This window comes from Saccopteryx leptura, chromosome 4, assembly GCF_036850995.1.
Source record: "Saccopteryx leptura isolate mSacLep1 chromosome 4, mSacLep1_pri_phased_curated, whole genome shotgun sequence".
Classification (NCBI taxonomy): domain Eukaryota; kingdom Metazoa; phylum Chordata; class Mammalia; order Chiroptera; family Emballonuridae; genus Saccopteryx; species Saccopteryx leptura.
Window position 1 is genome coordinate 802,988 of NC_089506.1, and position 13,306 is coordinate 816,293.

The following is a 13,306-nucleotide window of genomic DNA, read 5'->3' on the forward strand; positions in this document are numbered from 1 at the left end:
AGCGGTGGGCACGGCCCCTCCAGCAAGGGCGTGGCGTGGGCAGGGGGAGCTGTGTGAGGAAGAGTGCTTGGGGGTCTGGTCAGCCGTCCACAGCGTCTGCCTGGTGGCCGAGCCCTCCCGGGGTGGTCAGGCGCTCCCTGCAGAAGGGAGACGGAGGGCAGAGTCCCCCACCCTGTGGCGCGTTAGCAGACTGGTCGAGGACTTCTTTTCCCCACTGTTCACGCAGACGTCTGAGTGGCAGTACTAGCGCACAGGACTCCTACTGTGTGCCAGACCTGGTTTTAGTTCCCGGACTCATCATCACCGTGGGGCTCACGCACAGCTGTCTGCTGAGGAGGTCAGAGCCAGGAGGGGGCCCCAGGGGCCTGAACCCAGGCGTGGCTGGCAGGTGTCTGCCCAGTGGCCCGTGGTGGAAATGTGGTCCCGGTCATCAGCAGCTTTGCTGTGCAGACGGCAGCACCTGCCTGCAGTGCTCTTGTTTCGGTTCTGGAAGTGAAGGCCTGCACTGGTGTGAGTCCCTGGTGAGCCGGATGCCCGGGGTCTGGGCTGCGTGACTGGCGCCTCCGTGGGGGTAGGGGGCGTCTGGGGCTGTGCCTGCTGTTCCAGCTCCCTGTCTTCTCATGAACTACCGGCTGTAGCTGCGTCACCATAAAGTGCGTTCTGCTTTCCCTCTTCAGGGTGAGGACGGGTACATGAAGGCCCTGGATGCTGTTGCACTGACCGCTCTCTTGGACAAGACGCTGCGGGGCCCTGAAGCCTGGTGTTGGCCACAGGGGCCTTTGACACAAATCGAGGACAATGTATCTTGTGAGTGACAGAGGGACATCAGAGAGCATTTTCGACCTGGACTATGCGTCGTGGGAGGTCCGCTGGACACTGGTGGCCGCCGGCTTTGTCTTCTACCTGGGCGTCTTCGTCGTGTGCCACCAGCTGTCGTCGTCCCTGAGTGCCACTTACCCCTCGCTGGTGGCCAAAGAGAAGGTCTTCTGGAACCTGGCGGCCACCCGGGCTGTCTTCGGCCTCCAGAGCACGGCTGCGGGCCTGTGGACGCTGCTGGTGGACCCCGTCCTGCAGGCCGACAAGGCACACGCACAGCAGAGCTGGTCCTGGTTCCACGTCACCACGGCCACCGGCTTCTTCCTCTTTGAAAACGTCGCCCTCCACCTGTCCAACCTGCTCTTCCGCACCTTCGACTTGTTTCTGGCCCTCCACCACCTCTTCGCCTTCCTGGGGTTTCTCGGGGTAGTGGTCAATCTCCAAGCTGGCCACTACCTCGCCATGACCACCTTGCTCCTGGAGATGAGCACCCCCTTCACCTGCGTGTCCTGGATGCTCTTAAAGGTGAGTGCCGTCTCGGGGGCTGGGGGCCCCACCAGTGCAGCTGGGGGCTGGGCCGTCACCAGCGGATGGACAGACTGCGTGCAGCGTCAGCACCGAGTCGTTTTGGTGGAAGTCCATTTTATTCATTTTAAACAAATCGTCTAGGCTTCCAGCCTCAGAACAGAAGGAGCCTGTGCAGGTCGCACGACTCAGCAGAGAGCGTTTGAGAGTCTGGAGCGCGTGACTCGTCCTTTCTGTCAAACGCTTTTTCAGAAAACTGAAGTACTACGTATGTCTGTGTGCATGTTTTAAAAGTTGAATGTTCTGTTACTTTATATTTAACTCCTACCCTCTCAACCAATTATTTTTAAGATGTATTGATTTTAGAGAAAGGGAGGAGAAAGAGGAAGAGAGAGAGGGAGAAAGAGAGAGAATGGGAGGGACTGGGAAGCATCAGCTTAAGGTTGCTCCTCATCTGTGCCTTGACCAGGCAAGCCCGGGGTTTCTAACTGGCGACCTCAGCGTTCAGGTGGACGCATCATCCCCCGCGTCACCGCAGGCGAGGCCTCTGAGCCAGTTTCTAAGCGCACAGCACCGTCTCGTTGACTCAGGCGTGATGTTGCTGGGGTGGACTCTGCCTCTTGAGTGGACTCTGCCCAGGCCCTGGTAGCCGCCATGCCACACAGTGACCGGGGGTGACTTCAGGTGCCTCAGCAGGGCCAGAGCTCCCTCTGTGGGGGCTGTGAGCTGGCCCCTCGCAGGGCGGGGTCCCCTGGGGGGGATTGTGCTGGGGGCAGGGCCCACCTCCCTCTCCCCTACCCCATCTCCCAACCCACCCCCACGGGCAACACTGGCCCAGGTGATGCTGGGGGGGAGGAGGGGCTCGCGTCCTGCGCTGGGCAGTGTGGTCAGCCGGCCCAGCCTGCTCCACAGGACTTGTGTGGGAACAGGACACGTGCTTTGAGGAAATGGGTTATTTGTTATCTTGAATCTCGGTTATATTTTTGTGGGAGGTTGTTCAGGAAAAGAAAGAAATGGGATCTTTCCCATGTCTGTCCAGCGCTCAGGCGGAGGTATCGGACGGTGTCGCGCGTGTGTGTCCAGTTGTGCACAGCGCCTCCTGCAGGCTCGCCTACTGGGCAGGGGGAGTGGCCGCTGGCCGGCCGGTGCCTGGGTCCTGGGGAGTCAGACACCGGCGGGGTGACCCCCAGAGAGACGGCTTTGTCTGGTTTCTCCTGCTTCCCCTCAGGGGTGGCAGGAGCTGTGTGTGCACGGGGACCAGGTCTCCGTGTGTTTGCCTGTCACACCCCCGTGCTGCTCCGTGCACAGCCCACAGGGGCCAGCGGCAGGGTGGCACCCTCGGTGGTGGCCGCGTCACTGCCAGCTCTGGCTCTGGGAGGGCCAATGCCACAGAAACACCCGCTGTTCTTGGTGGTTTTTTGAGTTTGATTTTGAAACGTTTAGAACTGAGAGTAAACGAATTGCACTGGTCTCAAACATCACAATATAATTCAAGTAGGTGACAGAAAAAGTCATTTTCTATGAGTACGGGCACTGTCTGCAGCTGCCCCTGGGTCTAGCTGTATGCAGCAATCCGCGTGCGTTACCACGGGTTTGTTCCTGCACCTGCATTCAGTGACGTCGAGGACAGAGCTTTCAGTGCCCGGGTGGACAGGACAGCCCTCGGCTCCCCACCTGGAGTTCTAGATACTGAGGTAACGCCACGCGGGCAAAACTGTGTTTCTGCTGTGAATATTAATAATTAAGAAGACCACTTTTAATGAGAAAAATAACGGAAAATTGCCCAGAATATCTTCTAGAAAGGTAATATTTATTTACATTCCCTCCTGAGTATGAAAGTGTTCTGTCCCACAACCTCTTCAACATTAGCTGCTATTATATTAGTCTTTTAAATTGTTGCCAATCTAAATACAAACAAATTTTGAATGTTTATTATTTGATTGTAGTGAACTTTTTTTCCATGTTGAACAGTTGTATTTGTTTTATAGGTTTTTTTGTTTTTTGTGGGTTTTTTTTGGTAATTTGTGAAACCTTTTTTTTTTTTTTTTTTCATTTTTCTGAAGCTGGAAACAGGGAGAGACAGTCAGACAGACTCCCGCAATTTTGTGAAACCTTTAAAAATAGTCTCTGTCATCTGTCAACAATACCTACCATGCATCATTGTTCAGAAACTTTGTTTTATGTAAAATACTACCAGTTTTCCCTTGTATGAGCCATGACTCCAGCATAATGTTTAGGATGCCCTTTCCCACACAGGGATTATAAAACTACTTCCCTGTGGCTTTTTCTAGTACTTTTGTGCTTTTCTTTTTCTTTTAAACATTGACACTTAACTTTGAGGTGTATTTTTAAATCAGCCGGGAGGTCAGCTCGGAGTGGGTTCCCGGGGGCAGCCAGCAGCAGTCCCAGCGCCCGCCCTCCCCCCCACCCCGTCTGTCCGTCTGTCCTCCCCTCCCCCCGTCTGTCTGTTTGTCCTCCCCCGTCTGTCCCTCCCTCCCCTCCTCCCGGGACTGGGGGGAGTCAGTCTGCTTCCCCACTCGCCTCCTCTCTTCCTGCTGCTTCTGCGTCAGGACTGAGGAGGCCGTGTCGTTCTCAGTTCCCTTCACGTCCTCCGTCTGTCTGTGTTTACTCCAGCAGGTGAGCTGTAACATTGTGTTAAGTTGCTAAAAGTACTAATGTTTTCTCCTAATTGGACTAAGTTTCTAGATGTAGATGCTTTTGAGTGCTTTGCCATTCAAGAACGTAATATGCCTCTTGTGATTCAGGACTTCTTTCAAGTTCCTTGGCGTTGACAGTCACACCCACATGACCCAAGAGCTAGATAAGAATTAAAGGTGTGGACCATCACACCATCAGGAAAGTGCAAATCGGAAGCACAGGGGGACGTCTATCGCCTGTTAGAATGGTGGTCTCAACACACAGGCGATGACAGGTGCAGAGAAGGGGCGTCCGGCACTGCTGGTGGGAGTGCAGGTGGGTGCAGCCCCTGTGGGAAGCAGTATGGGGGTTCCCCAGAAAATTAAAAGTGGAACTGCCTCATGACCCAGAAATTTCACTTCTGGGTATTTATCTAAAGAAGTCAAAAACAATTAATTCAGGCCCTGGCCGGTTGGCTCAGTGGTAGAGCGTTGGCCTGGCGTGCAGAAGTCCCGGGTTGGATTCCCGGCCAGGGCACACAGGAGAAGCGCCCATCTGCTTCTCCACTCCCCCCCCTCCTTCCTCTCTGTCTCTCTCTTCCCCTCCCGCAGCCGAGGCTCCATTGGAGCAAAGATGGCCGGGTGCTGAGGATGGCTCCTTGGCCTCTGCCCCAGGCGCTAGAGTGGCTCTGGTCGCAACATGGAGACGCCCAGGATGGGCAGAGCATCGCCCCCTGGTGGGCAGAGCGTCGCCCCTGGTGGGCTTGCCGGGTGGATCCCGGTCGGGCGCATGCTGGAGTCTATCTGACTGTCTCTCCCCGTTTCCAGCTTCAGAAAAATACAAAAAAAAACAAAAACAATTAATTCAAAACACCATGTTCATTGCAGCATTACGGAAGAACCCAATGCCTGTTGATAGGTGAATGGATAAAGAAGGTGTGGGACACCACACACACACACACACACACTCTAATGTTACTCGGCTGTAAAGAGAAATGCTGCCATCTGCAGCAGCACAGATGGACCTACAGGGCATCATGTTGAGGGAAATCGGTCACACAGGGAAAGACAAGCACCATAATTTCACTCACGTGGAATCTAAAAAGAGAAAAAAAATATGAACCTTCAGATACCAGAACAAATTGGAGTTTGCCAGAGGGAGGGGGTGGGGAAAGGTGGCCAGAGGTACGAGCTTGCAGTTATGCAATAAGTAAGTTGACGCGTCACTGAAGTTATATAACTTGTAAGTTCCCATCACAGAAAACACGGGGCTCACCCGACGGTCCATACGTCAGCAGTGTGTATGGATGGACACTGGTGCAGAAGCCGCGGGCACTCAGGAGAGACGGCACTCGGTTCTGAAAGTGGCCGTTTCCCTGGCGAGCACGGTGGTCGGATCCCCTCTGCGGTGCCGGGAGGGCACTCCCACTGCGTGAGGCACTGCGCGTATTGTGAGCGTTGTGACCCGAGCACGTGGCAGGCGGGCTGGGCAGTAGGTTAGGAGTGTGAGAGGCCTTTTCCACCTGCAGCAAGTGTGTTGAGGCATAACCCATCGTAAGCTGAGAAGCATCACTGTGTGTGCAAGTGGCAGAGGGTGTTGTTGCACACCTGGGGCTGGCACTGTCATGTGTCAGTGAACTCATGAGAAACACCACGGACAGTGAGCAGATGTCAGCAAGGTGCCGTGACCCGTGTAACGGGGGACAGTGAGCAGGTGTCAGCGCAGTGCCGTGCCCCGTGTAGCGGGGGGACAGTGAACAGGTGTCAGTGCAGTGCCGTGCCCCGTGTAACGGGGGGGGGGACAGTGAACAGGTGTCAGCGCAGTGCCGTGCCCCGTGTAACGGGGACAGTGAGCAGGTGTCAGCGCAGTGCCGTGCCCCGTGTAGCGGGGGGACAGTGAGCAGGTGTCAGTGCAGTGCCGTGCCCCGTGTAGCGGGGGGACAGTGAGCAGGTGTCAGCGCAGTGCCGTGCCCCGTGTAGCGGGGACAGTGAGCAGGTGTCAGTGCAGTGCCGTGCCCCGTGTAGCGGGGACAGTGAGCAGGTGTCAGTGCAGTGCCGTGCCCCGTGTAGCGGGGGGACAGTGAGCAGGTGTCAGCGCAGTGCCATGCCCCGTGTAGCGGGGGGAAGGGAAGGTGCCTTTCCGCTCACTGGCTTTACATCTCCCGGGAAGCTCGCGCTCACGCCCACACGGGAGCCTGCTCGCAAAGCTGCCATGGGCCCCGAGCCCCTGCACGGGGGAGCAGAGCCCCAGGGCCACCAGGACGCAATGCTGTGCTGCCCCCATCTGGCTTCACCACTGTGGCCAGCCTGCGTGTGCCAGAGCTCAGCGCCCGCCCTCGCCACCTTTGGACCTGGTGATGGGACTAGTTGGCAGAGCAACCTACTGTTTCTTACCCATGCTGGGCACTTCTGAGAGTGAGGGGAATGCCAGGGCAAGGTCAGCCGTCTGGGCAGCCCACCCCCCCTGACAGCGGGCAGTTGTGACCTCTGGGCGGCTGGGCACCTGAGGACACGTGGAAGCGGCAGCTCCTCCCGGGGTCGTGCTCGCATCGTCGCTGTGAGACGCATTGCCGTCCCCTGGTCTGAGTCTCTCCTTCCACACCTGCCCCGTCCTGGGTGCTGCTTTGGGGTTCGTGTCTTGCTGAGGACAGGGCGCGGGAGGCCTGGGCTTCTGATCTGCCTGGAGCCGGAACTGCCTGGGTCAGGCAGCCCGGACGGACACCGTGTGGCTGGGAAGCCCCTGTGGTCGGCAGGTGGCCTGTGCCACGGGCACTCTCCTCAGGAATGTTTTAGTGTCAACTCCTGGAAACCAGTGTTGATGACATTTAGGATAATTTTAAGGCGAGTTCAGTTTGGTTTGTGTCCAAGGGCTACTGGGATACAAGGACCAGAAGGCACGCAGACCAGGAAATGTACCTTGTCCTACGCTGCGCGCTCTCCTGAGACTCTTCCCCTGCTGGAGGCCCGGGGGCGTGGTCAGCAAGACCAGCGTCGAGCCTCCTGTTACTCAGTGTGTGGTGCTGAGATGGGCCTGTGCTCTGAACAAAAGCTGGGGGGGGGGGGCGGTGAGCAGGGTCCCCTGCTGGTGCTGCCGCAGAGAGGGTCTCCTGGAGGGAGGGGCCTGGTGGGGAAGCCGCTGCCCTCCGCGCGCGCAGTGCTGACCCCGTGTTGTGTCCCCACAGGCCGGCTGGTCCGACTCCCTGCTCTGGAAGGGGAACCAGTGGCTGATGGTCCACATGTTCCACTGCCGGATGGTGCTCACCTACCACATGTGGTGGGTCTGCCTGCAGCACTGGGACGGCCTGCGCCACAGCCTGGACGCGCCCCACCTGGCGCTCTTCCTCTCGGGGCTGGGCCTGCTGACCCTGCTCCTGAACCCCTACTGGACCCACAAGAAGACGCAGCAGCTCCTCAACCCTGTAGACTGGAACTTCGCACAGCCGCCGCCCCAGAGCGGCTCGCCCCACAGGACCAACGGCCAGGTGCCCGGGAAGAAGGGGCAGTAGCCGCTCTGGAGCGGGGCACACAGCCTCCCAGCGGCCTCCAGCACTGACCTCGCGCCTCCAGTGCTGTGTCCGGCGCTGCTTCTAAGAGACTAACCTGGCGTTTTGTTAGTATTAATTTCCCAGTAGCCGCCAAGCATCTGATCTGCCCTGAGTGGAGTTTCACCCCTGCTTTCCTTGTCTGTCAGGGTTTGTTCTGGGAGCCCCCCCCCCACGGGGGCGGTGCTTGTCACCAGGATCGGAATGGGGGCGTGCCGAGCTGTGAGCAGGGGCTTGGTTTGCTCTGGGCGAACCTCGCTCCTGCCTGGGGCTGCACTGGGGTGCACAGATGGGCGGCACTGGGCTGCACAGATGGGGTGCACTGGGGTGCACAGATGAGCGGCACTGGGGTGCACAGATGGGGTGCACAGATGGGCGGCACTGGGCTGCACAGATGAGGTGCACTGGGGTGCACAGATGGGCGGCACTGGGGTGCACAGATGGGCGGCACTGGGGTGCACAGATGGGCCGCACTGGGCTGCACAGATGGGGTGCACTGGGGTGCACAGATGGGCCGCACTGGGCTGCACAGATGGGCGGCACTGGGGTGCACAGATGGGCGGCACTGGGGTGCACAGATGGGCGGCACTGGGGTGCACTGGGGTGCACAGACCAGCGCTTTGTACACATGGGCAGGTCTTTCTTCTGCAGAAGGACCACTCCCTGGGGTTTCCGCCTGCCTCCTGCTGTGCGGGGGAGCCAGCCTGTAGTGCCCCCACGTGCTGGCCACAGCTGCAGCACGTCTGTCTCATTCAAAAGTTGTGTTCTTTTTAGTTGGGAAGAATTGCACTTCAGTGGAAAGGAATGTGACTTGTTACCTTGTTACAATGTCCCGGGTGTGGAATTTCAGACCACTGTGCAACAGCGCCACCTTGTGGCCCAGCTGCGTAAAGGCACGGTGTGGGCCAGAACCAGCTGGGTGTCCCCGGCCGGTGGGGGTGTGGGGTGGTGGGCTGCAGGCTTGTGAGATCTTTTCACTGAGGAAGCTGTGTTCAAGCTGGCTTTTGTGTTCCTCTTGTATCGCTCACTTGACAGATGAGGTGGGTGTTTAGCAATCGGAATAGTCTAGATCTCAGAGCCATTTCAAATAGACTCAGTTGCTACCAGGTGCCCAGTCAGACCCCAGTACCTTGGTTTTCTCTGTAGATTTCAAGACAAGGTAGTGACCGCTTTCCCTTGGAGCCATGGGGCAGACCAGGCCCCTCGGAGAGGCTGGGCTACCAGCCCTGAGCTCCCGACACTGCGGAGCGTCCACCTACTTCCCTCAGTGGTGAGACGACGTGCTCCAGGGACAGTGCTGCCCCTGCTGTGGCCGGTGGACCTCACGCTCCAGCAGTGACGCTGACAGATGTGCGGACGTTTCATTCTTGCCACAAGGGCGCAAATAAAATGAAAAAATTATTTATATCAAAAGCACCTTTGAGGTGTGTTCAAAGACACGTTTATTGGTGGTGAAGTCGCGTGGGACCTGTGGTTGTCACCTAACATGGAACGCTCAGAGCAGTGTTTTCACTTCTGGTGCTTTGACCTTACTGATCATGGAATCCCTATTTATTGCATCTTAAGAAGTGATTTAGATCTTACAGAGCCCAGCACACTGCCCGCGGAGAGGACAGGCTAAAGCCTCTGCACAGCCCGTTCCTGTGCACGCGGGCGTCTCCAGCCAGGCGGACGTTTCAGGAAGGGAAATAAAGTAACCATTTGCAGAACCAGAGAGGCTGTCAGTTCTTGTCTCAGTGCCGTGCACGTCCCAGCGAGTGTTCTGAGTCTGGGACACGGGTGTGACCCTGTCTTCCTGTGCTCACAGTTCAGCGTGAGGTTGGGAACACTGAGCTGAGTTTTTACCTGACGTTCACTAGGACTCTGGCCGTCCCCACCCCCCATCTCGGCGAAGATGCCGGAGGCAGGACGGCAGCCCCCAGAGCAGGGGAGCCGGGCAGCACCCCACACTCTGCCGCATCCTGACCGCTCTGTCATGAGGACCACAGGTCGGGACGTGCGTGTAAGCCTCGCTCGCGGTCTGTGCCGCCAGGGCCTGGCATGCTGCCCGCAGTACCGCCCGGTCCGGCCCTCACCAGCCCGGGTCCCTGCCCCAGCCGTTCGCGTGGACGAGGGCTCGGGTGACGCAGACGCCCCAGAGCTACAGCCCTGAGGCTGAGTGGGTGAGGCTCCTTGCGCTGGCCCGCCTGCTGTTAGAGCAGAGGCCGGACTGGGAGGCTCCCCAGAGACCAGAAGGGCTGGGTCTCCCCAGATATGGGAGCATCTGCTGCTGTGCACAGGCCTGTAGAGACTTCCCAGCTCCCCTGACAAGGGAGGCCACGGCTCCCTCCCTCCTGGCACCCCTGGTTCAGAGTCAGCAGCAGCCTCCTGCTCAAGGACAGCATGGGGTCAGAAATGCATCCAGGTGCACATGAGCACCCCCCACACACACACTGCTCCAGCAGCAAGGATGGGGGCTCTCACAGGACGGGGCAGACGTGGGGATGGGGGGCTCTCACAGGACAGGGCAGAGGTGGGGCTGGGGGCTCTCACGGGATGGGGCAGAGGTGGGGCTGGGGGCTCTCACAGGACGGGGCAGAGGTGGGGCTGGGGGGCTCTCACAGGACAGGGCAGAGGTGGGGATGGGGGCTCTCACAGGACAGGGCAGAGGTGGGGCTGGGGGCTCTCACAGGACAGGGCAGAGGTGGGGCTGGGGGCTCTCACGGGACAGGGCAGAGGTGAGGATGGGGGCTCTCACGGGACGGGGCAGAGGTGGGGCTGGGGGCTCTCACGGGACGGGGCAGAGGTGGGGCTGGGGGCTCTCACGGGACGGGGCAGAGGTGGGGCTGGGGGCTCTCACGGGACGGGGCAGAGGTGGGGCTGGGGGCTCTCACAGGACAGGGCAGAGGTGAGGATGGGGGGCTCTCACAGGACGGGGCAGAGGTGGGGCTGGGGGCTCTCACAGGACAGGGCAGAGGTGGGGATGGGGGCTCTCACAGGACAGGGCAGAGGTGGGGATGGGGGGCTCTCACAGGACAGGGCAGAGGTGAGGATGGGGGCTCTCACAGGACAGGGCAGAGGTGAGGATGGGGGCTCTCACAGGACAGGGCAGAGGTGGGGCTGGGGGCTCTCACAGGACAGGGCAGAGGTGGGGATGGGGGCTCTCACAGGACAGGGCAGAGGTGGGGATGGGGGGCTCTCACAGGACAGGGCAGAGGTGGGGATGGGGGCTCTCACGGGACAGGGCAGAGGTGGGGATGGGGGCTCTCACAGGACAGGGCAGAGGTGGGGCTGGGGGGCTCTCACAGGACAGGGCAGAGGTGGGGATGGGGGCTCTCACAGGACAGGGCAGAGGTGGGGCTGGGGGCTCTCACAGGACAGGGCAGAGGTGGGGCTGGGGGCTCTCACAGGACAGGGCAGAGGTGGGGCTGGGGGCTCTCACAGGACGGGGCAGAGGTGGGTCTGGGGGCTCTCACAGGACGGGGCAGAGGTGGGGCTGACCCATCACCTTCAGGTTAGGATTCAGATATGAATCTGGGGTGGGGGACACAGACATTCAGACCACACCAGGACTGCTGTGAAACCAACCACAGGACCCTTGCTGAGGGCGGGCAGGAGCAGACTCGCGGGAGGTGGAGGGGAAGCAGCCGACACAGCGGATGGTGGAGACATGGACCGACGTGGGGGTGCGGGACTCCGGCTGCCCTGGCTTCGCAGGGGCCTTAAGAAACTGGGCGAGGGAGGCCGCCCGACCCCAGGAGCCCGGGCTGCCTGTAGCACGTTCAGGGTGCCTGCTGCAGTCGGCCTGGCAGAGCGTCTTCCTGGTCCTTGACCTCGTCCTCACCTCCCAGACCTCCCGCCTCCACGCCGCCGGCCTCCACAGATCAGACTTCCTTGCAGAAACCTGCTTCCTGCCCGGCAGCGCCTCCTTCAAAGCTGTGAGTTTGCTTAACTGACGGAGAGCGTGTAGCGTAGTCACATAGCATAGTCACAACCCACCCGTCCCCTGAGCAAGCACCGTCCTGTCCCTGCGGCAGAGCCAGAGGGCCTCACCGCCGGGGAGCACGGCTGCAGTGGGCTGGCTCCTGCCCCCTGCCCAGCGGGCGGCCCTGCTGGCACAGGCCCCAGGGACCTCTGCATTCCCGCCAGACAGGGACCTCTGCATTCCCGCCAGCACAGGGGCCTCTCCAGTCTGCAGGGTCCGGTGTTCTGCCGGCAGGCTGGGTCGCGCAGCAGTCCTGACGTCCGTCACCTGACCTCGGAGCCCGGGACGTGTTCTCCCCGGGTCCGGAGGAAATCCCAGGTTCCCGGTGCTCCGACTGGCCTTCCGCTGCTTCCCTTCCCGTGAGAACGCCAGTGGTTCCACAGCGGCGGCCTGGGCCAGCTGTAGGACCTTCCCAGGCCAGTCCCCCAAACGGCCCTGAGACAAGCCGCTCGGGGCGGGGTGACCGGAGGTTCTCGCCGTCAGCGGCGCTGCAGGGGCGAGTGTCTTTAAGTCGGGTCCGAGGCAGCGTCACAGATCACGCAGACTGTGTCCTGACAGGGCCACCCCGTTTCCCAGCTCAGAAAACAGACGCAGACCGTGGCATACGTGTCGATATTAAAGTAGCAGGTTTCACTTACACTGTAGCAGCAGGGAAGGAAATCACGGCTAACATCAACCCTGTGGACCTGGGGATAAAAACGACCTCATTCTTCTCTGAGTTACAGGTGCCACCACTTGGCACGTGTCCCAGGTGGGTGCCCTGGACCTCGGCCCTCCCCTCACTGGCTGTGTGCCGGAGCTGGGGACCCCCGCCTCCGGGCTCGTTTCTTCACCCGCAAACTGGGGGTGATCCTGTGGGGCTGCCCTGTAGACAGACACCCCATAGCTGTCTGCCCTCAGCCAAGCACAGACAGACAGACAGCGGTGACTGTGGACAAGCCTCCGCTGGTGTCATCAGTCAAGGACCTACTGACCATGTAACTGACAAGTGACAGGTAGGTCTGAGTTCAGGTGAGACCGCTCCCACCCTGTGTTCCCGGGACCGCGCCGTCCACCTGCAGGTCGGGCTGCTGGGCAGCCGGCACAGCCTGGCTTCCCCTGCGGTGAGCTGGCCGTCAGGAGAGCTGGTGACTGTCCTGTCCCTGCCACCAGCTGGTGTCACTTCGCAGTCGCCTCCTGGGCAGGTTTTCTTCCCTCCCCGAGAAGTGAGAGGCCCGGTGGCTCCCGGGGCCCCCTGTGCCCGCCTGTTGGGGGCGCCAGCACTCCCCAGGAGGGACGTGGGGTGGCCCGTGTCCGGGCAGGCAGAACCCCGCGGTGCCTGGTCCCCGCCCTGCTGGGGGCGCCAGCACTCCCCAGGAGGGACGTGGGGTGGCCCGTGTCCGGGCAGGCAGAACCCCGCGGTGCCTGGTCCCCGCCCTGCTGGGGGCGCCAGCACTCCCCAGGAGGGACGTGGGGTGGCCCGTGTCCGGGCAGGCAGAACCCCGCGGTGCCTGGTCCCCGCCCTGCTGGGGGCGCCAGCACTCCCCAGGAGGGACGTGGGGTGGCCCGTGTCCGGGCAGGCAGAACCCCGCGGTGCCTGGTCCCCGCCCTGCTGGGGGCGCCAGCACTCCCCAGGAGGGACGTGGGGTGGCCCGTGTCCGGGCAGGCAGAACCCCGCGGTGCCTGGTCCCCGCCCTGCTGGGGGCGCCAGCACTCCCCAGGAGGGACGTGGGGTGGCCCGTGTCCGGGCAGGCAGAACCCCGCGGTGCCTGGTCCCCGCCCTGCTGGGGGCGCCAGCACTCCCCAGGAGGGACGTGGGGTGGCCCGTGTCCGGGCAGGCAGAA

At 60.7% G+C, this 13,306-nt stretch overlaps 1 protein-coding gene across 5 annotated transcripts in view; it reads left to right on the forward strand.

Annotated features, from left to right (window-relative positions):
* The window catches only part of CLN8 (CLN8 transmembrane ER and ERGIC protein), a 29,086-nt gene extending 19,858 nt beyond the window's left edge, over positions 1-9,228 (forward strand). For 2 of the 5 annotated variants that reach the window (XM_066380048.1, XM_066380045.1), the window contains exons 2-4: positions 678-1,341; positions 7,160-7,869; positions 7,919-9,228. In XM_066380048.1, the coding sequence (XP_066236145.1) occupies positions 799-1,341; positions 7,160-7,483 (867 nt within the window). In that variant the 5' untranslated portion in view covers positions 678-798 and the 3' untranslated portion in view covers positions 7,484-7,869; positions 7,919-9,228. Of the gene's footprint in view, positions 1-394; positions 522-677; positions 1,342-7,159 lie in introns of those variants that run through there. The other 3 variants (XM_066380049.1, XM_066380046.1, XM_066380047.1) reach the window with 3 other exon arrangements.
* The last annotated feature ends 4,078 nt before the right edge of the window (positions 9,229-13,306 follow it).